At 37.0% G+C, this 25791-nt stretch overlaps 1 protein-coding gene, 1 non-coding gene and 1 pseudogene across 4 annotated transcripts in view; 2 read left to right on the top strand and 1 right to left on the bottom strand.

Moving 5' to 3' along the window:
* Positions 1–25791, top strand: part of PPARG (peroxisome proliferator activated receptor gamma) — a 139728-nt gene that overhangs the window by 99565 nt on the left and 14372 nt on the right. For all 3 annotated transcript variants that reach the window (XM_036266576.1, XM_036266575.1, XM_036266577.1), the window contains 2 exons: positions 12016–12215; positions 22456–22906. In XM_036266576.1, the coding sequence (XP_036122469.1) occupies positions 12016–12215; positions 22456–22906 (651 nt within the window). The remainder of the gene's footprint in view (positions 1–12015; positions 12216–22455; positions 22907–25791) is intronic.
* LOC118633088 lies at positions 8796–9113 on the top strand (annotated as a pseudogene).
* Positions 21257–21319, bottom strand: LOC118633635. The gene has a single exon (XR_004960196.1). It is a non-coding gene; the product is annotated as a U7 small nuclear RNA (small nuclear RNA).

Genomic DNA, 25791 nt, shown 5'->3' on the forward strand with positions numbered 1-25791 from the left:
AAAAAATCTTTGATTTGAGGTCATTATAAGACTGCCTAGGAAAGCATGCCAGTTCTGCTTTTAATGCTGTTTCTTTTTTGTCCTTTAAAAAACTGTGACTTCACACATTGATGTAAAATATGTTTCCTACCCTGGCCAGTTTGGCTAGTGTTGGCCTGCAGACCGAAGGGTCGAGGGCACATGCCTGGGGTGCGGGTTTGAACCCTGATCAGGGCCATGCAGGAGGCAACCAATCAATATGTCTCTCTCACATAAATGTTCTTCTCTCTTTCTCTCCCACCCTCTCTTCCACTCTATCTAAAAATTAATGGAAAAATATCCTTGGTTGAGGATTAACAAATATATATATATATATATATATATATATATTTCCCATTCCTGGTACATACTCATGTGAAATATATCTCTTATTTCTTATTATTTATAGGCAAGTAATTTTTAAAGTCCAACCTATGTGTTATTGAGCGTATAATTTTCTCTTCCCAGAAAAGTCAAAGAAAGCTATCATGAACTGAGTAAGGTAATCCTTGGATGTCATGTGACTATTAAAACAAAAAGGAATTAAATATGATATCAAAGGCTTATGCAGTTCAGCATTTATAGGATTGCAAACATGACTAAGAAAATCCCTTCCTAGAGGTCTTTATGGTAATATGTTTGCTGCACAGAGAAGAAAACATTCATTTCATCTATACACAAGAAGGGAAACTCAAAGACTAGATTTTGATTAGTTTTGCCTGTTTTCCTGAAGAAGGAAAACTATTTAAAATTCGTTGCTTTGGCCAGTGTGAGGCCAAGAGTAATGAGGTTTCCATTCATATAAAAATGCCTTTTTGTCATTGTTTTATGTGAATGGACTTCAACGTAATAACCCACTAACTTATCCGAAGAGACTTCTAGTGTTATACCAAAATCGGCACCTTGCTCTATTTTCATTCAGTATGCACAAGAAGAGATGAACATCCCCCAAAGTAAATTTGCTCCATTCAGTGTCACTTTTATTTTTGCTCTTTGATCTCTCACTTGTGTTACTTATGAGTCATTCAGCTAGGTTTTTTTCCGTACCATTGAGATATGAATAAAAATTATGCTTTCATAAATATAAAACTTAGTGAAACCTTAGCTTTGCTGATTAGGATGTCCTATTAGATACATGATGGGTTTTTTCTTTTATTAAAAAAAAGCTGCTCTGGCCGGTTTGGCTCAGCGGTTGGAGCGTCGGCCTGTGGTACAGAGAGACCCGGGTTCGGTTCTCACTAAGGGCATGTACCTCGGTTGCAGTTTGTCCCTGGCCCTGGTTGGTCTTGCGGGTGGCAGCCACTCAATGTGTCCCTTCACATCGATGTTTCTCTCTCTCTCTCTTCCCCCGACTCTATCTGAACAAAAAATGGAAAAATGTCCTCGGATGAGGATTAAAAAAAAAAAAGCTGACAACTTAAAAATAATTTCTCAGTGGCTTCATAAAAATTCAGAAACGTGGTTTCACAAATTTTTGTGGCACTCAGCATTTTTAAGGTAGTTCCCTCCGTATAAACAGAAGCTCTCGTGTATATTGCAAAAAAGAAATGCCTCAATTGCAAATAAATTTAAACTTTAACATGTTACTCTTTTTTTCTTTAGTTTTCTTTGTGGTATAAAGGAAATTTACCCAAATGTTAACTTTTAGGACAATATAAAAGAGTAAAAAGTCCTACTGCACATGGCAGCTATGTTACTCAAACCTGCATGGCCTTCATGCTTGCCCACAACCTAGCTTCCACCACCTTATCTCACTGCTGCTCTTTTCCACTTATATTTCAGGCAAACTCTGTTCTTTGCTGTTCCTGGAAAATGCATGTGGAGCTCTGTGTATTATGTCCTCCAGTTCCCTGTAGAAACTCTACCTGGCATTCAAGGCCCAGTTCAAATGTCTTCTCTTCGTTAAGACTTTTAATTCCCCATTCGTCCTCTTCTCATGTTTTATACTTTTCCCTGACACCACATTGTGCCTTATAAAGCAAGAGAATGATCATATCTATATTACCAAAAAAACAAACTACTGTAGACAGCAGTAAAAAAGATAAATAAGGTGTGAGAGGAATCGAGGAAGTTTATCAGAACACCAGTGCAATATTATAAGATGATGGGATGGGTGAGAAGAAATGGAGTTGAAAGAAATGGCAGAGCAATGATCATGAATACAAATGTCTGCAGGGAGAGGGGTTATGAAGATTGTTTGAGGTGTCTAGTTTAGGTGCTAGACTGAATTAACCAAGAAAGGAAAACAGGAAGAGGAGACAGTTTGGAGAGGGGGGAATAAAAAGTTCGGTTTTATGTAGTAGGTAAAGTAGTTTAAGTAGCTTATGGGATATCCAGCATCCATGTATAAAGGAATCTAGGAAGAAGTGAAAAATAAGGATCCAAATCTCAGGAAAGAGAAGGCAGGCATCATTGACACTTTTTTTTTTTTTTTTATGAATTTTTATTTATTTTTTTGTTACAGATATTTTACCTTTTTACCCCATTGGCACTCCCCACCCCACCTCCCCTCCACCCTGTCCCCGGCTTAGTTGTCCATGTCCATTGGTCATGCATACATGCATATAAGTTCTGTGGTTTATCTCTTCCCACCCCCCCCACCCTCCATCCCCTCTTCTGAGGGATGTCGGTCTGTGCCCTACTTCCATGCATTGACACATTTTTTAAGTTAGAGGGAAGATCAAAGTAGGAAGAACAGAATATATGTGAAGGAAAGAGGCCTGGAAAATAGCAAGCAGAGAGAGGAGCTAGAAAATTATAGTTATTAGATTGCCACATTCTGCAAAACCTCAGAATGCACAAGGTGTTGTTTTTTTTTCCTCAAGGAAAAGAGGTGGAAAACATAACTTACTTGGCAATAGCTATATGAAAAGCAATAATGTTGTATCTGATTTACATGATAAGGCTTTTGCAAAATAATCACATTAAAAGTAGGGAAACTGACCATGAGGCATAACCTTACTAATAATTGTAAAAGCCTGATATCATTGCAAATTCATCCCTTCGATGTTGAAAGACAAAAATAATTTTAATATAACTTATTTTATTCTCTCTTTTTAAAATTTATTTTGAAAATCTACTTTAATTTATCTTTGTAATTAAGTAGCACTTGTCACTGATGCTCCTACAATTAGGTAGGTGTTTTTAAAACATGTCATTAGCCCTGGCCGGTTTAGCTTAGTGGTTAGAGAGTTGGCCCACAGACCAAAGAGTCTTGGATTCAGTTCCAGTCAAGGACATGCACCTCAGTTGCAGTTCGGTCCCCAGCCCGGGTTGGGGCCCTGTGGGAGACAACCAATCAATGTGTCTTTCTCACATTGACATTTCTTTCTCTCCTTCTCTCCTTCCCTCCCACTCTGTCTGACAATCAATGGAAAAATATCCTTGGTTGAGGATTTAAAAAAAATAAAACATGTCATTGTCATCAAGAAACATGAATTGTTTCTAAGATTCAAAGAACAGGATATCTACATACTCCACGTGCTTGGAGTTAGTGTGTTCAGTTAATCAGTATGAATCTATCATATGCCAGTAGTGAGCTCCATTCAGTTCAGTAAAAGTGTATTACATAAAAGTATGCTAATATACTTTCACCAGAAATTGATAAGCCTCTACCAAACCCATTCTTTCTGAAGGGTGTGGGGTATGTAGTGATTCTGATATTCACAATTTTTTCTTTTTCTTTTTTTTTTTGTGGTACGTGCCCCTAATAGGAACTGAACCCGGGACTCTCTGGTCTGCAGGCTGACACTCAACCACTGAGCCAAACTGGCCAGGGCTGATATTCACAAATTTTTTTAAAGAAGATACATAAATTCTCTATAGGTGATTAATTATCCCCAAAATGACACTGAATGCCGGTATCATGGAAGTTGCTCTATGTGACATATGCTAGATCTGTAGAACAGACAGAATGTGTCTTTTTTTTTGGCCTCAAAAACTAGGCAAATATTGTTTTTAGAAAGAGAGACCATCCCTATCAGTGTAGCTCAGTGGTTGAGTGTCAATCCATGCGCCAAGAGGTCGCGGATTCAATTCCTGGTCAGAGCACATGCCCAGGTTGTGGGCCCATTCCCCAGTGGGGGGCATGCAGGAGGCGGCCAATCAATGTTCTCTCTCATGGATATTTCTGTCTCTCTATCCTTCTCCCTTCCTCTCTCAAAAAAAAAAAAGAAAGAAAGGAAAAAGAGAGAGAGAGAGAGAGAGAGAGACCATAGCATGTTCCCCAGTCCTATGTCATCAAGGTTTATAGAATTGTATAGCTAAATTTAGAGCTAAAGGAAGGGATTTTTAAAGATCTTCTTTTGCAAGTCCCTCATTTTATAGATAAAGCAATAGAAAACCAGAAGAGTTAAGCTACTTAGATAGTTTTTCACTACCTGAAACTAGAAAGTAGACATCCTGACTACCTCAAGTGCTATGTTAACTCTATTGCCTACAAGAGAGGCCAAAAGTTCTCATTCAGTGACTCATGGAGCCTTTTTCTTCTCTCTCTCTCTTTAATATTTTTATTGCTTTTTTAGAGAAAGAGAGAGAGAGAAACACCTATGTAAGAGCACAACATTAATCAGCTGCCTCCTGCACATCCTCTACTGGGGATCGAGCCACAACCTTTAGGTGCACAGGACAACACCCAACCAACTGAACCACACTGGCCAGGACTCCTTCTCTTTTAAAATTAATCAGCAGAGCCCTGGACGGTTTGGCTCAGCCGTTAGAGCATTGGCCTGCGGTCCAGAGAGACCTGGGTTCAGTTCCACCTAAGGGCACGTACCTCCGTTGCAGTTTGTCCCCAGCCCTGGTTGGGTTGTGGTTGGGTTGTACAGGTGGCAACCACTCAATGTGTCCCTTTCACGTCATTGTTTCTCCCTCTCTCTCCCTCCCACTCGATCTGAACAAAAAAATGGAAAAATGTCCTCAGGTGAGGATAAAAAAAAAAAATTAATCAGCAGAGCCTGGACAGTGTGGCTCACTGGTTGAGCATCGATCCATACACCAAGAGGTCACCAGTTCGATTCCCAGTCAGGGCACATGCCCAGGTTGTGGGCCCGATTCCAAGTGGGGGACATGCAGGAGGCAGCCAGTCGATGTTCTCTCTCATTGATGTTTCTATCTCTCCCTCTCCCTGCCTCTCTCTCTAAAATTAATAAAGAAAAAAAATTTTAATAAATAAATATTTTAAAAAATTAATCACATTGGTAGAAGATTTGGAAAAATATGTTTGTACATGGGCACATTAGCCTTTATATTTCTGGTCCCCAGTCTAGAACTTTCATTTTCTATTTCTAAACTTTAACTTTAGTGTTATGGAAGACAGCATTCCAAAGAGAGAAGTCCTCCCTCATCTTGGCGCTCAGATTCTCCACCCAATGGGTGGAAACTGAGGTTTAAGAATTACTTCACTAAAACACATCATTCCCTAACCAATTTAAAGAAATAAAGATAGAGATAGATCAATCGATAGCTAAATATATAAACAGATAGACAGAAGGATTAGGTTTTGAGGGTTTATTCTTTACCTGTGGGAAAGGATCTAGGTTACTGTGCCATGGCTACCATCCCGGTCTGTAGCCCACAGCAACCATAGTTGCCCTAGACCACTTTATCCACAGACAATAAAAGCTGCATTTACTAAGCATTACCATGTGCCAGGCACTGTGCTTAATACTTTCTTATGTCATCATCTCACATGAAGTAAATAGGTATTATTAATGAAACTCAAAAGCAACAAAATAAAACCAGCTTTTTCTCCCTTAAAAATGCATACACATAAAAATTTGTATTTACCACCTCAGATTTCCATGTTTTATGCAAATTTAGTCCAACCAAATGAGATATACTTTTCATCCCTTTTGTTGAACCTCTAATATGTAAAAATGTTCTAAAATCATCTATATAATTAGTTTCACTGATAGGTCATTGAACTTAATTTGCACAATGAGCATTTAATGATACAGAAAATTTGTTTATAAGATTTAGCCTTTGGGGAAAACTACAACTTATAAAAATTTAAATTTTATTTATTTCTTTAATTTTTATTGAATTTATTGGGGTGACATAATAAAATTACATGGGTTCCAGGTGTACAGTTCTAAATACATCGTCTGTATATTGTATTGTGTGTTCATCACCCAAGTCAAGTCTCCTTTTATCACAATTTAATCCCTGCTTACACTCTTCTACCTCCCCCCAACCCCATTTCCTTCTGGTAATCACCATACTGTTATCTATATCTATGAAGTTTTTTTTTGTTTGAGTTTTTTCTTAGTCCCTTCACTTTTTTCACCCAGCCCCCCAACCCTCCTCCCCTCTGACAGTTGTCAGTCTGTTATTCTCTGTATCCAGGAGTCTGTTTCTGTTTTGTTTGTTAGTTCATTTTGTTCATTAGATTCCACTTATAAGTGAAATCATATGGTACTTGTCTCTCTGTCTTATTTCACTTAGCATAATACTCTCCAGGTCCTCCATGCTATTGCAAAAAGTAAGATTTCCATCTTTTGTACAGCTGAGTAGTAGTCTATTGTGCAAATGTGCCACAGCTTTTTTATCTACGCATCTACTGATGGGCACTTGGGCTGCTTCCAAATCTTGGCTAGTGTAAATAACTCTGCAATATAAGGGTGCAGAAATTCACATTTTATTTAGATCATAGCAAAGGCTTTCACTTTAATATCTAAAATGATTTTTTTAAGTTATTTTTGGGTATTTCATTAGGTTGTGGAAAAGCAGGACTAGCAAATGTAATAAGTGACTATCTTTGGCTGTTTGTTCATTTTAAATTAACTTTTTGGATTACCTATTAGGAAAAAAGTGCTTTCTAAGACATGTAAACTTGTGTGTGTGTGTGTGTGTGTGTGTGTGTGTAGTTTATTACCTGTGAAAATATAACCAGAGCCTAAAACAATGTCTGGCACACAACATTAATTACTTCTTCATTGAGTGAAGAGACAGTATTGTGCTCTGTTAAATTACTAAAGTTAAAGAGCAAAAGATTGTTGGTGATTCTAGCCACCTCTATTTTATTATATATCTGATTTTTCTTTAAGTTTTATACTAAAATTTCTTCTACTTTTAATATGCCATAATTCTTACTGGGTGCTTTCTTTCATGATCACTTTCCCAAGCTTCCCAATGTACATAGTCTCTCCTTATGTTTCCAAACTTGATATTTTGCAGTTTAAGTCATCAAGCTATTATTGGGGTTTAATGCATCCAGCTTTTATTATATACCTACTATGTATATTTTGTTGCACCCAGAAGCCAAGATAAGAAAACCTGGTGCTTATGGAGTTTATGTTCTAGTAGAATAACCAACATAAACCAATATAGTAGTATAGTGCTAGTTTGATCCATGAGCTAATACATGCATACAACAGGAGCTCATTATTTAGGAAGCTTTTTCTAAACTGTTCCAAACCCCAAGTTTTAGATACACTTCTGATTGAGTGTAGAGATCACATATTAAAATTTCCTATGGAAGATACATAATTTTAGAAGTTAACAAGTGATTCTAATATGCTCTGTCTCCCCTCTGTTAACTGAGAACTACTGATGAACAAGGAATAAAAAGTACAAGGAAGCAAATGATTGGACTGGCTTCACAGAGAAGGATATTTTAAGGAATCTGCTATTTTGATTTTGTTTTGTTTTGTTTCATCTTATTTCAAAATATATTATACAAGGATTTAACAAGTGCCAGACATTGTATTAAGTGCTAAGGATAAAATAATGAGCAATACTCCTGTCTTTGTGGAGATTATATAGCAGGGGAGAAAAGAAAACATTACAGATAATTATTTTGATCAATGCTATGCAAGAGAATATAATAAGTAATGAGATTATATCCTAAAGGACCTAAAGATCAGGCCAGAGGGTTGAGGAGACTGAGAAGAATGTGAACAACCATTCATTGCCCATCCCTGTGGAACTAAAAAGAAAGAGAATGGGGGAAAGGGAGTAGATAGACACAAGATTTTTAACCAGAAAATATGGCAATTTGAAGGGGTCATGTGCAGAGAGTACATTTACCAAATGGATACTAGCTAATTTAATTTAAAGGACTCCAAACTGAGAGGTAAGATTCTCTTCCTTTCTAACTCAGAGGTCCCTAAGGAGGCCCCTACAACACAATACTTGCATTAGTTGGTTATAAAACATAGTCAGGGTCAACTGAAATGAACTTATGAATTTGAGGCTCAAGGGTGCAAAGCAGTCTCTCCTGCAGCAAATCCAAAACAAAATTCACTGAATATTCAGATGGAAATGGATTCGTGTGCTTTTATATCTGTGGTAGAAATGCTACTTTTCACATAATGATGTATAGCAAGACACCATCCAGATATTCTTTTCTGTATTCAACAGCCATTGACTGAGTATCAATAAGTGCTAGAGATATAAATTAATATGACAGTTTCTTCCCTCAAGGAGTTTATAGTCTAGAGAAGGAGACTGTCATAAAAACACATCTCTATGATACCATATGATAAGTGTAATAGTAGAGCTAAGCACAGAGTAATATTGGATATGATATCCAAATGTCCTTATTACGGGAAAATGCATGGAGTTCAGTCCTTATTGATGGGAAAATGCAGAGTCCAAAGTATGGCTGTGAAGTAGCATTAGCCAGAATAACATTTTGCATATGATCCAACAATTCCACTTCTAGGTATTTATCCTAAGGAAACAAAAACATGAATTCAAACAGGTATCTGCAGAGAGCGGGACATCTGACTTTGAGTGGGAGTCAGTGTCACCAGTGATTAAAGAATGGTTTAGAAATGGGTGGTGTTGAGAAGGGCAAGAAGATTTTTGTTTAGAAGTGTGACCAGTGCCATATTGTGGAAAGGGGAGGCAAGCACAAGACTGGGCCAGGTCTCCATCTTCTATTTGGGTAAAAGACAGGGCAGGCCCCTGGACTTTCTTACAGGGATGCCAACAAGAACAAAGGCATCACCTGGGGAGAGGCTACACTAATGTAGTATTTGGAAAATCCCAAGAAGTATATCCCTGGAACAGAAATCATCTTCACTGACATTAAAAAGAGTACAGAAAGGGTACACTTGATAGCTTATCCCAAAAAAGCTACTAATGAGTAGTAGTTGGCCACTGCCTTATTTTTTGAAAATATCTCATGACTTTTTTATGTGTACCATATTTAAATTGATCTCATACACCAGAATTCAGATCATGAGTAGCTGATAGAACATTTGGGGGGGCAGTCCTGATTTAAATAAGGTTGGCTTGTGGTTAAATGAATATGGTCAGCGTTTTTACTTTCATGGTAATTTCAGTTCAGCAAGTGCTATCACTGTTTTCCCTTTCTAAAAATACGCTTGAACTTGATTCGTAATGTTCAGCTTTTCACAGAGATGGTGAATGCCATCTCAAAACCTGTTAGGAGATTGGTTTTATACTTAGATTCATATAACTGGTTGTATTAATATGTTTAAATACTGAGGAAATCCCTTCACTGTCTCTTATACCAGCAAGACTCGCTTGTGTTTCAAGGTGTGTTTATTAGCCTGTTAAAAAGCAACAGGACATGAGCTGGCAGTGCCCATTTTATCTTTTTGGTCCTAACTATGCCAGTTTAATTAAAATTCCCTGTATCTAAACTGTTGCTCTTTACTAAATGAAAGGCATTTTAGTGTTGTTTGTGTATAATACCAAATAAAGAATATTTAACACTTCTCACGTTTTATAGATGATCTATAAGGTCAGATGCTTTTAAAATTCAGCATGACAAGATATAGTAGCAAACTTTGTGAATTCTTTAAGTCAGTCAAGTTGTAATTCAGGATGGTCTTGAACAGCTATTCAAAAACAACTGTAGATTTACTATATATGTGTGTTATTGGTAATGGTATTTGCCAGCTCACTAGAAGGATTAAAGTAGAGGAGAATAAATTATCAACATAAAATTGTAAATTATGTGATCATAAGGCTTAAAATAATTTTTTTTTAAAATCACAAATTAAAAAAAATCTGCACCTCCATGTTCACTGAAGCCTTATTTATAATAGCCAAGACATGGAAACAGCATAAGTGTCCATATATGGATGGATGAATAAAGAAAATTTTACACACACACACACACAAAATGAAACATTATTCAACCATATAAAAGAAGGAAATCTTGCTATTTGTGACAATATGGATGGACCTTGAGGGCAGTGAAATAAGGCAAACAGAGAAAGACAAATACCATATGATCTCACTTATATGTGGAACCAAAAAAAAAAACCCAACCTAACTCATAGATACAAAGAACAGATTGGTGGTTACTAGAGGCAGGCAGGGAGGCAAGGAGACAAAATGGATGAAGGAGGTCAAAAGGTACAAACTTTCACCCTGGCCAGTTTGGCTCAGTAGTTGGAGCATTGGCCTATGGACCAGAGAGTCCCAGGTTCGGTTCCCACTAGGGGCACGTACCAAAAAAAAAAAAAAAAAGGTACAAACTTTCAGTTAAAAATAAATAAGATCTGTACAAATGTACAGCATGACAACTATAGTTAATAATACTGTATTGTTGGGGGGGGTGGGAAGAGATAAACCACAGAACTTATATGCATGTATGCATGATCAATGGACTTGGACAACTAAGCCAGGGACGGGGCAGGGGGGTGGGGAGGGGGGTGCCAATGGGGTAAAAAAGGTAAAATATCTGTAACAAAAAAATAAATTAAAAATTTAATAAAAAATAACAACAAAAGAAAAATAATAATACTGTATTGTATATTTGAAAGTTACTAAGAGAGTAGATTTTAAAGGTTATTATCACAAGATAAAAATGTATAACTGTGCATGGTGATATTAACTAGACTTATTGTGGTGATCATTTCACAATATATACAAATGCTGAATCATTATGTTGTACACCTGAAACTAATATATTGTTATATGTCGATTATAACCTCCTTTTAAAATTTTTTTAAGTTTAAATAAAATAGCATGTGTAAACACCTGGAACGAAGTATGATAACTGGTTTAAAAATGAATTAACAATAATAATAATATTTTGCAGGTAGTATGGGTAGGGAGAAAGAAAAACATATTTGAGTTGAAAGAATTTCAAACCTAGGGCTTACAAACCTCTCTTAACTGTTCCTCTTTGCCTTTCTTTCTTTGGTTTTCTTCTTTTTTCACTCTTCCTCACCCCACAGAAAGCCATATTTTAAGGAAATTGTCTTTTTGACAAACATTATTAAGTGGTAATTCTGGAGCGTCAGGGGGATAATTATGGTTTCTCTCCACTAAATATAAAAGTACTCTCTGGCCAAATAACATGAAAGAAAGCACCATCCATATTTCTTTATAACACGGACAAAACAGATAGTACAGTCCTCCTGTGAACAAAGCCTGTGTCTGTACAACATTGAATTCTGCACAGTTCCTTCCTTTAATTTGTGAAACATGTTGATCCTTTTAGCACTTGACTTTATGTCAAGTGCTAGGGACAGAGATGAAAAGGACATTGCTCCTGGCCTTCAGGATATGGTTCTAAAGTGGGACAAATGGACTCGTAAAATAAATAATTAAAGTACAGTGTGAAATTACTATCATTAAAGTATGCACAAAGGGCTGTTGGAGTACAGGGGAAGGGATAATAAACTCTGCTTGAAGAAATCAGAGAAAGCCTCACAAAGAAAGTGACACTTGAATTGGGTCTTGGGGGATGAATAGACGCTGGCTCTCAATTATCTGTCAGTAAATATACTTTTCCTTTCTTTGCTGAACCATTAGGGTTTTTCACCTTCCCAGCAAGATCGTGCATTACTTTTTCAAATTAAAGAAGTGAACAATTTCATTTTTACTGATAATCTGTGCTATTGCTGTGAAATAAAAACATGAGAAGTTGTGGATAGAAACCAACACTTGAGATTGGTGGAGGGGAAAGGGGGCTTTTACTCTGTGGGCATTAAGGCTGTGGGAGAAGGGGTATGCATTAGGAGCAGCAGGATGTGAATGATTCATTCTGTCATTTCTCTTCCTCTATAGCCATCAGGTTTGGGCGGATGCCACAGGCTGAGAAGGAGAAGCTGCTGGCGGAGATCTCCAGTGATATTGACCAGCTGAACCCAGAGTCTGCTGATCTCCGGGCCCTGGCAAAACATTTGTATGACTCATACATAAAGTCCTTCCCGCTGACCAAAGCAAAGGCGAGGGCCATCTTGACAGGAAAGACAACAGATAAATCAGTTAGTTCTCTTCTACCATCTTCGTTTGGGGTGGCTGGGTTTATTGTTGGTGTTGTTGTTTCCTTTGAGGAAATTATTAACCATGTTATACACACACACATACAAAGTACTGTTCAGCTGTTGGCTGTTACATATTGCGGGCCAAGTCTGAAGCACAGAAAAGGAAATATCTTCAGAGAGGATAAGTAAACATTATTTTGAAAAGGGAAAAAGTTCTTCAAGTTCTCCTACTAAATTCTTGGAGAACAGTATAAAAATATGCAGATCAGCTTAACTTTAATGAACGAACTCAAGCCCCATTCATCCCACTACCCTCTTTCAGGATCTTTCTCATTTCTTGCCATTAAAATAACTGGTCACAACTACATTCATTCACGCAGCCCTGCTTTCCAGGCCTAGATTCTTCTTTTGAATCTTTATTGTTGAAAGTATCACAGATATTCCCACTTTGCTCCCCCATTGACCCCCTTCTCCCCACCTGGGCCTAGATTTTGGAAAGGTATTCAGTCTCATTATTTTGCCTTTCAAGAGGTAATTAGAATTACCTCTTATGAAGTTCCACATTGGGCAGAACAATACATTCCAGATATTATATTACCTTTCTTTCCTTGTAGCAGTCTATTGATAAGTCCTAGGTAACTAGAAACTTTATCCTTTTATTACGGGTATGAATTTTATCTTCTGTGAGACTGAGCTGCCTGGGCTATGCTAGTGAAGAATCTAGTGGATTCTCAAACATCCGCAAGCTCATTGATTACCACTGTTTAGAAAACCTCAAAATGGATTATAATTGTTATTGAATCAGGTTTTCTAAAAAAGCAGAACTCTTCCCTGATAGGAAACTGAGAAAGCAACATGGAATTATATTAAAACAAAATATAACTATACCTGAATTCTAGTCCCAAATCTGCCATCAGCTTGCAGATGAATCTCATCTCTGTACCTCAGTTTACACAGGCAGGGTCTAACTTTGATTGTAATGTGTGCAGCATGTTCTTAAAATAGTAAGCCACAGAACACATTCAGAAGACACCATCCCAGCCCTTGATAGCCCTTTTATGTTATCGTTTATTTTCAAATGAACACCTCCAAGAGAGGTATGCAGTTACTTGACATATATGTGTAACTTCCTCACTCAGTTATATTTTGGGGAAAATTTGATTGTCTTCTAATGTACTTTCATAACAATCTCAAGGGTTTTTTTTCCTTTTTGCTAAACCGTAAGAGTAGAATTAGCTAATAGAAAAAGAAAACTCCTGTGAGCTGAGGACAATGAGTTTTTCTGATTGCAAGAGAGGTTATTTGATACCTTAGCAATATTATACCTGTTTCCAGTTCTTGACAGTTTCAAAACATCTTACACATTCATATGTTTAAGGCACACAACCATCTTATGTCTCTTATTATTACCTTCTTTTTAAAGATGGAGAAAATGGTTATGCTGCCTGAGATCATACAGCATTTGAAAGAACCGAGACTATACTGCAGGCCCTCTGACTACTACTTCAGTACATTCTGAGCATGACATTCTCTCACAGAAGCTAGTCTTCCCCATTGACTAGCAATGAGCCAGGTTGACTTATACACTAGGAAAGTTTTACCTTGGAAAAACATTCTGAATTATGATTTATTTTTATCAGTTTTTAGAACAACAGGGATTTATTTTCCACCCTGTTCTACTATCCCAGTATATTTACAGTCAGGAAATTTTCCTTGTACTGTTTTGCTCTTCCTGGATGATATGATTAGGACTGTCTTCTGCAGACTTTTACAGACTATAAGTCTTAGTAAAGCTAAGTCTATGTATTCATTAAATGAAAAAATTGGGGTGTAATAAAACAAAAGCAAATGAAGACCCCTACATAACTGATTTGACTATGGAAAATAAACTATTCATTTAAAAGGAGAGAAATAAAAGGAAAGCTAGATTGATGTGGCTAAAGAGGGTTATCAATTTAAGGCATATTATAACAGCTTGATGAGAGCCAGTATGAGATAGGAAAGTGGAGGCTGGGAGCCCCAGAACTGGAAAAGGAGTGATAACAGGGTAAGAGCCCTAAAACAAACTGTTTACTCCACAGTTTTGCCTCGAGCCATTTAGTTTCCAGGAACTGCTTTCTCACCTTTTCTTTATCTCTCAGTCCAGACCTGCAATCTGTGCTGTAAAGCCTGTCAATTTAACAGTACCTGGAAGATGGGAGGAAGGCAGTTTTTTAAAAATTTCCCCAGTAGTCAAGAATTTAAATTTACTCTACCACTGCAACATACTCCTCTGTGTTACTGAAGGGCACAGAGCCCAATCCACTGTAAATCACTTTAAAACCTCATACCAATCGACTCTTTGGCTCTAAATCTTTGAGTTAAAAATAAGATAATTGCAGGCTCTTTGTGAGATAAATAGGTATTAAGCTATTTTAAGGGAAAGGGCTGCAAAATGCTTGATTATAGGCTTTTCAAATTGAGAGGCCAAATGTTTGTCATTTTCCCCCCAATGGTAACTGTGACTGTGTTTTGCCCGTAACAGTTATGCAGGATATATTTGCTTAATTGAATTCAAAACTGTTGCCTATGCCCTTTGAAATTCTGGACTTTCAACAGAGGGCCTCTAACTAGTCTAATATTTGCTCACCAAACTGGACATCATTAATTATCTGGATAGAGGCAGAATTGCCTCTCGTTAGAGTCTGGAGAGAAAGACTGAGCCAAATTAAAATAATCCGTTTCCTGATTACACAAAACTGAAATAGAATTGTTTGGCTCTCTTTTTCTCCTTATCTTGCAAAATCAAATTAAGCACTGGTGGAAAAAAATAGTTCAGAGAGGAATATGGGAGAAGGAAAAAAATCCAAAATGTGATTTCCAGTGAGACTAGAGATTTGTTTTTTATCTTACATGGTCATGTTATTCATTTGATAGTATCTTTCTCAGGAGTGTTATGTTATCTCTTGGCCAAGACTTATGAAAGTTAAGATTTGAATTGATTGGAAACGTTTTGCAGAAGTATGGACTCTTGAGAGGGTGGGGGTTGTGAAAAAGTGGCGATGGCTGGTGCAATAGAACAGTTTGGGTCTCATTACACACCCTGCTTGAAGTGATGTCATTAGTGTTAGCTAGGCCAAGTCTGGGATAGGCTGCTCAGTATAGTGGATGACCAGTTACCGAGAACCTTTGGAAAAGGAAATAGCTTTATTGAAGAGGCCATTCTTTAACTTTATCTTACTGCTCAATTTAACCATTGCTTCTTCTGTCTCATTTATGGAATGCCTGCCAATCTTTCCTCTCAGGCCCAGCACCAGCATTTGCCTGCAGGCCTACCAGGGCTTCTCCCTTGCCAACTTAACTTCCTTCTCTTACATCTTATTCCCTGGTGTTATTTTCACCTTTCAAAACAGATAAATGGACAGATAAATTAAATATTCCTGCTCCCCTCTTATCTTTTTAACTTTAACACTGTATCTTTGGGATATGGTGTACTTTTCATTTCATGCCTAAAAAAATAATGGTTGGGGATTTGAGGCTCACAGCTGGGGAAAGATGGGATATGGAATCACCAAACATGGATCACAGGAGAAAAATTTTAGGAGCAATAGGCCTTCTCGAATAGAGATGGAACTGACTCTCCCGCAGTCTATTTTCCCTTCAATGGCTTGTTCCAGCGCAGGACCCTTCTTTAAGAGATCCACTGAACTCTGAAACTGTGAATATGCTAGAACTAGGGTTCTTTGTTTCCTGAAGGCAATTTGAGAACTGAATGGACTTTGGAAGTTCCCAGTGTTTGACCATTACCCTGAGGTGGTGATCACACTGGGTGCATCACTGTCACATGATCCCATGTTTATTGATGAAAATAAACAGAGTGGTTTTCAGAAACCACTTTCAATGCCATGGTTTGTAATAAAACAATAAATAGAAAAGGCCTTGGTGGCCTGCCAGCTTTTCACTCTATATCTGAGAGATGGTAAGGCCCTGGCTGTACTCTATCTGCAAGTAAGGATAAAACTTGTTATTGTACTGTATTGGACTTTGCATCCCAAAGCATCACATTGCTTATGATAGGTACATGTGGAGTCACTGTCTTTATAATAACAAGAACAAAACAGTGCCATTGTAAAAATGGTTTTGCTAAATAGTATATGTAATATGAAACTACTGATTAATAAAACCAATATAGAAATGTAAACTTTTGTGAAAATAGTCTGTACCCTTTAAATTTTTTCATTCTAAAATTTATAGTGTCCATTAAATCTAATAATTCAAACTATTGGAAAGATATCTGTGCTTTTAAATCCTACACTTACAGCTGAACAAAGTGTGGTCTCTTTCCCCTTTATCTGTGGAAAAGCCTGAGTAAGCCAGAATTTGCTCTCCTGAGAAGGAAGATAACAGACAAATCCTCAGAGAAAAGAGACCACAGAACCTCAGTATAAATAAAGATCAGGATAGTAGTGCTGTTTTGTTTCAATGGCTACTAAAGAATTTGTGTTCCTGGGATCATTAATTTATATATTAATATTAATAAAATAAATTATTTTATTGCCAGGGCTGTCAGAAATAGCCAAAAATATAATACATCCGAACCAATAGTGTTCTTTCAAACAAGATATAAAAAAAAGATAATATTCCAGCCCAGCTGGTGTGGCTCAATGGATTGAGCATCATCCCATGGACTGAGAGGTCCAGGTTCAATTCCTGGTCAGGGCACATGCTTGGGGTTTCTGGCTTGACCCCCAGTAGAGGGCGTGCAGGAGGCAGCGGATTAATGTTTCTCTCTCACATTGATGTTTCTATCTCTCCCTACCTCTCTCTCTCTCTCTAAAAAGTCAATAAAAACATATTTTAAAAAATATAATATTCTATATAGTTAAGAAGAAAAGTAGTTGGATTTTTTTTTTTTCCTTTTTCATAATTAGACTCAGTTAGCCAATACCCTTGTTTACCAGCTGAGTAATGTTTTGGCTGGAAGTTGATGGTTTTTGAAAACTGTGATTATCTTCTAGTTCATTAAAAGTGTGAATAATTCTTCCTATTACATTTTCATTGGTTTTAAATCTCTAAATCATGCAGGAAAATGGAATTACATTTAAAACTTTCAAACTTAACTTCAATCACATACAGCACTTATTAATTAGCACCTCTAGGATATACCAGTTCAAAAGGCACTGCCTCCAAGATCCCAGCAAATAAGAGCTTCAGTTTAAAAGTCACAGTTCCGCCCTGGCCAGTTTGGCTCAGCAGTTAGAGCGTCGGCCCATGGACCGGTGGGTCACGGGTTTGCTTCCAGTCAGGGGTACATATCTTGGTTGCAGTTCGTCCCTGGTTCTGGTCAGGGTCGTGCGGGAGGCAGCCAATTGATCGATGTTTCTCTCTCTCTCCCTTCCTCCCTCCCACTCTATTTAAGATAAATGGAGGAGTATCCTCAGGTGAGGATTAAAAAAATAAAAATAACAGTCACAGTTCCTCTCAGAATAGTCATTTTATTTAAAAAAGAAAACATGGAGAAATCACGTAGAAAGCTATAGAAAGAAAAGAACTAAACATAAGTCAGGAGATCTAGTTCTAGTTCAGGTTTGCTGTAAATAGCCATTTGACTTTAGAACATCTCTTGGCTTCAGTTTATTCATACCTACTCAGAGAATGATGATGTAGGTTATTTCTGAAGACCACTTTAGTTCTGTAAATCCCATGGTTCTTAACAAGAGGAAAATAGGAACAACAGGGGCAGAAACCAGAAAGAAACTGAGGAAACCCAACCAATGCATTTTGATTAACATTCACCCACTATAGCTAATTGAGGAGAAGCATGTGTGTCTAAAAGAATGAAAGTCAATTAAAGTAAAAAAAAAAAAAAAAAAGGAAGAAAACAAAATGAAGAAGATGGGCACTAAGAATTCAATTTTTTTTCTTGAGCCTTTGCTCTAATTTGTCGAGAAAACTGAGAATATCAGGAGAGCTCCACCAGATGAGGCACACATTTTTCCAGGCCATTTTTAACTCCTATTTGGTTACCAAGCGATTGTGAGAGGGTAGAGTTGTCTACTACACTAATTTCAATCTCCCAAATGGGAGAAATCACTGTAATACTCTATGCTTTATTAGCTGACTTGCTTATTTATCTTCTTTTGCTTGCTATTTTATTATTCAAGAAGTTATTAACTTTGAGCTTTCATGCATAATCCCTTTTATAATCGTATATTAAAATGGAAATGTTACTGATCTACTAAGGAACACTTTTGTTTTATTTCTCCATTATAAGCCATCTTTTTCTAGGACCTTTGTGTTTTACATGGGAAGCATGCAATAGGTTTATAAGTAAATTTAATTATCTACATAAAACGGTATTGTTGTCCTGGCTGATTTGGCTCACCAGTTGGAGTGTCGGCCTGCAGACCCAAGGGTCTTGGGTTTGATTCTCAGTCAAGGGCACATACCTGGGTTGCAGGTTTGATCCTGGGCCCTGATTAGGGTCATACAGGAGGCAACTAATCGATGTGTCTCTCTCACATTGATGTTCCCTCTCTCTCTCTCTCTTTCTCTCTCTTTGTCTTTCTCTCTCTCTCTCTCTCTGTCTTCCTCTCTCTCTCTCTCTCTCTCTTCCTCCCTCCCTTCCTCTCTAAAAAATTAATGGAAAAATATCCTCAGATGAGGAGTAACAAAAAAATTAAGAATTAAAAAAATAGAACTAAAACAGTACTCTTAATCCCATCCTGGCTTTGATACGTGGAGCTATTTTTGAAAATCAAAATATGTAAAAATAAAGTACATTTGATGCATCACTTCAAAGAAAGCTTTTATGTAATTTCTCCATACAGAAACTGTTTTTGCTACTCTGGAAAAACATTGTGTTCAGTACAATTTTCTTCATTTAATTCTCACCTTTTTATGGTCTGTCCAGTATAGAAGGAATACAAGCATGATAATGGCAACCAGAGGCAGATTCACCAGGAAACTAATGAAGCTGGAGCTTCAGGGTCACTCCCTTGTATAGAGCCCCTTTGAATGCATTGGGAACAACCTGAGCAATTTTGTTTTATAATTTGTATTATTGAACTCAAGAATTATTGTAAATGTACCCAACAACTCTGTACATTTTAGGCCCAACAAAACCTAGATCTATTCATGATAATGTCCTAGATATAATTAAGTGTTCTTGCTTGTTAGGGAGAGATGCTTATCTAGCCATTTGGTAGACTGTCTGAAGATAGGTACATTGTTAGCCCTAAACTAGAAGTATAAAATCATTAAGATCAAATTTGAAGATGATATGGTTTCTCTTACAGTAGCAGATCATTAGATGATGTTGTACAAGCTAATAGAACATATAAGGCTTCCCTTTGCTTTGTAGAAAATACAGAAACATGTAATATTTTACCAGAGGTGTAATATTAAATTAATGATTCAAGAGAAATTCCACGGACCTAATTCCACCTGTAGTTTTAAGAGGTCGGCTTTCTGGATAAGGAGGTTCCATTGTGAAATGTGTGAGTTAACTGTTTGTAGTCTAAGAATTGGTGAATTGGTGGCAAAGAAAGGCGGGTCACATCTAGTGATCACTCTTACAGTTTGACAGATCCACATGGAGGCTGAAAGAATCTATGCAGACTTCAGAAATGCGATGAAAACAGCATAATCAGATATGATTGGCAAAACAAAAAACAACAACAACAACAAAATCCACCTGGTGTTCATTTGCATGTCAATACCTAGAATTTTCTGTCAGTTCATCACTTTTTCAAAATGCTGAAGGGATTTAAAAAAAACGGAATGGTTTGGCATAATGGTGGGGGCTGCTGATTTCTTTCTCTGTCCTTGAGTGTTTACTGCCAGGAAATCCTGACCAACATAGATTGCCAAGGGGTTAAAGTCACATTGTTGTTAAATTGGGAGAGAAAATTAGCAGGATTTTGTGCCCTATGCTCAACTATCACAGAGTTTCAAAAACAGGAACCTGGGGCTTTATATGAGGGGACAGGGGAAGTCAAAGGGAAGAGTCACAGGGTGATTTATCAGGGCATAGTTCCAGATAAATTGCTTACATGGAGGTGAAAGAATTTTATGCATATATTCTGTGCCAAGAAACCAAATTGTTGAGCAGAAACTTATCCAAAAGTTGAAGTGGGTAGTTCTGGGTACAGTCTTTCCATACGTGAAGAGGTGATGATTTTATATTCATGTAATTTGTACTCATGCATGTGCAGGTAGTCTTTTCCAGTATCCATGCCATGAGATTTTCATGCAAAGAAAGCTAGTACTTCATCAATATAAACTATAATAAGCTGCAAAACTCCTGAAGAACAGAAACCACATTTTCTCTAGGTTCTATAAAGCAAGGTTTTCTCATGATTAGAATCTGACATTCTGGGGAAACTCAGCACATTTTGACTGATGTGACTTATTATCCACTCTGCCCCCTTTTCCTCTCCCATTAATAATATCAATCCTGAAGGGAGGGGGCCAAAATGCCCAAAAACATAATAAGCACTGTTTGCTCCTGGTTTACTTGAAGAATTAGTTAGAGCCACCAGGCAAACTTACTTTTGGGTCCTGACATCTGTCCTCCTTTTCAGTTTGCTAAACAATATAAGTGCATTTTTTGGTAAAAAAAAAAAAAAAAAGAATTTCTGTAGTAACTCCAATGAATGGTGTTGAAATAATATGCAAGTTTGGAAATTTACTCAGCATCTAAGAGTCCTTATTGTTTGTGTTATTTTCTTCAGTGTAGAAAAGACTTAATAGTTTGGTGAAAATCATAGATTCATAGAGGTTAATAGAATCTCCAAACCAGTGGGTCTTGAAGCTGACTACAACTGCTAGCCATTGCACCCACTTCCTCTTGCCAACAGGAGAGAATTCTCAGCATCTCTGCTGAAAAGAAACTTTATTTAGCACATCAGAGACTTTATGTTCCATGTGCATGCATGTTCATACATATCCACTCGCACACCACATACACACACTCTGCTTATGAGAAATCCAACTAGAGTATCCTCAAGAGAAGAGATGTTAACCTTCAATTTATTTTATTTTATTTGTTTTTTTTTATTCTGGGCCTTCTGGTGAAAACCATAAGACCTACTAGACAAATTCAAAAAGAGCTGTAAGCACTCTAACCTCCAATTTAATGCACTCCCCTCAACTGAGAAATTTGAGGCCTAAGAAAGATAAATGATTTCCCTCAAGTCAAATAGTTAACCACAGAACAAAAGTCAGAACCCAGGTACCCTCACTCTTCTTCCAGTGCTTCCATGTTCACATTCATTTGAGTAGAATTGGGGATTTAATTCCTTACATAGTGCAGCATGTCCAATGTATAAAAACTGCTGCTCCTTCTCAACCAGAGTAGCCTTGAAAGTTTTCACAATGACCACAAATCTTTGGTTAGTTCTATACAAGGAAATGAAAGCAAGATATCATTTCATGACTAACACAACTTGCTTTTTAAAGCAGCTTATTGTGAACCTGAGTAACTGATGCACATGTTTTATTGATTATTTGACCCTTAAATACAGATATTTTGAAAAATAAGTTCAAAACTCTTTTTGTTTTCACACTTTTTGCAACACTTACCCACAGGCCTTATACATCTGCTCTTACTGAAACAGATTGCTTCCAGAGCATTAAGAAAAGAAATAGATATTTTCTTGGCTCAATATTCCTAATCTGCTTTCAGGCATACTTTTTTATAGTTAAGTATATTTTACATGCACACTGTGTTTCATTTGAGATCTCAGTAGATTTCATCTAAAACTGCAGATTACTTTATGTTCAAGTGTGTCTGTTCAACCCTGGGTTGCTGAAATGGTTTTTTATTGAAAGAAGGTTAAACACATATTCTACCACCACCACCACCAAAGGGGGTGGTGGCATATTCCATAGAAAGCCAACATAAACAATAGATTTTGTATAGTTTTTAAAATCAACAACAACACTCTTCAAACAACAGAAATTGGAACTATTAGCCAGTCATAGGTAAAGTGTTATAGGATAAGTTGAAGGAACAGAAGAACAAAACTGGTAAAATATCTTTGGTCCCAGAAGACAATTAAGAGGAATGATCAGAAGATAACAGTATTTTGTCATTATTAAGTATTGTTGACTTTAAAGATTTCAGTTATTAAAGCAGATTATTGTTGACTTTAAAGATTTCAGTTATTAAAGCAGATTTGTACAAAGAAACTAGAGTGTTGTTCACTTTGAATTAGAAATCTCTAACTCAGCCACTTTTTCTCTTTTTTATTTGCAGCCATTTGTTATCTATGACATGAATTCCTTAATGATGGGAGAAGATAAAATTAAGTTCAAACACATCACCCCCTTGCAGGAGCAGAGCAAAGAGGTGGCCATCCGCATATTTCAGGGGTGTCAGTTCCGCTCAGTGGAAGCTGTGCAAGAGATCACAGAGTATGCCAAAAATATCCCTGGTTTTGTGAACCTTGACTTGAATGACCAAGTAACTCTCCTAAAATATGGCGTCCATGAGATCATTTACACAATGCTGGCTTCCTTGATGAATAAAGATGGGGTTCTCATATCGGAGGGCCAAGGATTCATGACAAGGGAGTTTCTAAAGAGCTTGAGAAAGCCCTTTGGTGACTTTATGGAGCCCAAGTTTGAGTTTGCTGTGAAGTTCAACGCACTGGAATTAGATGACAGCGACTTGGCAATATTTATAGCCGTCATTATTCTCAGTGGAGGTAAGATCATCTTTTGTCTTCCATGAAAGAGAGTGGGATGGTGGTGAATGGCTGAAATATTTTTTTACTTTCCTAGTGTTAATGAATGTTCTTTTTCTCTCTTTACTCACTGCACTTTTCATACAGAAAATACCAGTGGCATAATGCCATGAAAGTGTCACCATGCATGTAAAATACCAAGAAAGAATATCATAGATTTGCTGTTTGAAGGCTATGGCTAAATGAGGCACTTTTCTTTTAATCCTCATTAATATTTTTTTCCAATCAAATTCAAACATGGAAGACAATGCCCTCTTCTCCTTGTTTTCTTTTTCCTTGTCTTTTCCTCCCCTTTCCAGAAGGCTAATCTAATATTCATTTCACTTAAGTAATGACTTGTATAACTTTGCTTAAGATGATGCTCACTTGGCATATAGAAAGCGCCACTAAGTGTGTTTGGTCAAATTATGCTGCTGTCCCACCATGGGTAAGATATTTCTTTGAATTGCTTTTCCAATATCAGGAATCAAGGCATATATACTATCTACTGACCTCTACCTACTCATGTAGATTCCTCTGATTGCATCCTTTAAAGTACCTTTGTGAGGTGGTTGGCTGCCATTAAGAATGCAGTATGAACCAAAGAACACCGAGCAGAGAAATGAATTGAGTCATTTAGCAATTCATTGTATTTTTGGCCTTGCAAGTACATGATCTAACTAACCAACTCCAAAAGCCAAGTTTTATACTAAATGCTACTTTCATTGGCCTCTCACATGTTTCCAACTTGAATAGAAGAAAGTTCTACTGTCATCTTGCTCTATAAAAATTGTTTTTAATGATGAGTTTTCATTACTGAAATGGAGTTCAGGCGAACTTATTATATGTACTTACAGAACATCATTTGTTTGTCAAAAATGATGTGGCCTGGTGGGGGGTTCTATAGATATAGATAGATGTAAGCTGTGTGTAACTGTACAGGAGATTATAAAGGACACAATACACTCTATTGTCCTTTGTTGTCCAATTATTTGAGAGCATCAGGTGCATTAGTAGTAGTAGTAATAATAATAATAGCAAACACTTATTAAGTACTTACTGTGTTCTGAGCACTTCATGCACATTTATTTAATTCTCACAACCCAGTGAGGTAAGTACCTTTTGGCAAATAAGGAAACCAAAACACTGAAATGTTCAATCTTTTGCCCAGGGTTACCCAGCTAGCAAAAGATGGAGCCAGAATTACAGACACAGGCTTTCTGTTCCAGAGTCTATACTTGATACTGCCCTTTACATGATGAGGATGCAAATAGATAACAATATGGCATAGGTTAACTCTAGAGCCTTAAGGCCAGTGCTAAGTTGTAATTCATTTAAAAATGACTTTTTTGGTGTTATGTTTAATGTAACAAAAATATACTATCCAACATGTTTTAATATTTTAACTGAATCTACTTCTTAAACAAATTAACCCTTGATCCTCCTGGAGCTGTGATTAATTTCAGCAAACAAAAATGAGATTCCAGATTATTTAAGGTTCACTGAAAGAGAAAAAGATTAAATTTTGAGAAAGATTAGAAAACAAGTTAATGTTGTTTAACTAGCTAATACTTTAAGGCACATTTTATTTTTAATGAAAAATAAAAATAAAATTATTAACATTTGATATATCTCTAAGAATTTTTCTAAGCATACTATTATAAACCACATTTGTATTCCTTTCTTTGCTCAATCATTTGCCCACGTCATTACATATTTTTTGTTAATACTTTTTATTAATTCTTTTAAATAAAAGTAATAGTTGGTCATTACATAATTCAAAGAATACAGAAAGGTGGAAGTGAAAAGCAAAGGTCTTCCTCAGAATAAAGCTAGATTAACAAAGTCCTGTTTGTCTCACCAAAATGTGTCTATGCATGTACTAATATATATATACACACACATACTACCATTTTTAATGACCATAAAAGATTCCATTTTATAAAGGACCATTACCTACTAAATTATCTCTCTATGTATAGGTTAATTATAATTTATTATAAAAGAATATAGAGCCCTGGCCGGTTTGGCTCAGCGGTTAGAGTGTCGGCCTATGGTTCAGAGAGACCCGGGTTCGGTTGCCACTAAGGGCACGTACCTCGGTTGCAGTTTGTCCCTGGCCCTGGTTGGGTCATGAGGGTGGCAACCACTCGATGTATTCCTTTCACGTCGATGTTTCTCTCTCTCTCTCCCCTCCCCCCACTCTATCTGAACAAAATATAAAAAAAAAAATATTTGGAAAATTATTGAAAATGTGTTTCAAATTTTGCTATAGTGAACATTCTTATGTGTAAATTTCTGTTCAGATTTCAGATTATTTTCTGATTCTAAATGACCAGAAATGGAATTGCTGGGTAGATGGCTATGAACATTTTTAAGTCTTTTGTTACGTCATTGCCAGACTGTTTTCCACAAAGTTGGTACCAGTTTGTAGTTCCACCACAGATGCTAAGGAAGGCATTTGGAATAAGCCATTCAAAGATGCTTAGTTTCTAACTAGGAAACATCTAGATAAGAAACAATAATGAGCCCAACTGGAGTGGCTCAGTGTTTGAGCTTCGATCCATGCACCAAGAGGTTGCTGGTTCAATTCCCGGTCAGGGCACATGCCCATGTTGTGGGCCAAATCCCTAGCGGGGGGCATGCAGGAGGTGGCCAATTGATGTTCTCCCTCATTTCTCTCTCTCTCCCTCTCCCTTCCTCTCTCTCTAAAATCAATAAAGAAAAAAAAAGAATCAATAATAATAATTCTGGGCTTTTTGAACCTGAGCAATACTGTATTATGGGCACACGAGACAACAGTGCGGTTTCATCTAGAAAAATGCCATTACTGCCCATATTTCACAAGCTAGATTATTTTAAATCAG

This window comes from Molossus molossus, unplaced genomic scaffold (genome assembly GCF_014108415.1).
Source record: "Molossus molossus isolate mMolMol1 unplaced genomic scaffold, mMolMol1.p scaffold_m16_p_18, whole genome shotgun sequence".
NCBI classification, from domain to species: domain Eukaryota; kingdom Metazoa; phylum Chordata; class Mammalia; order Chiroptera; family Molossidae; genus Molossus; species Molossus molossus.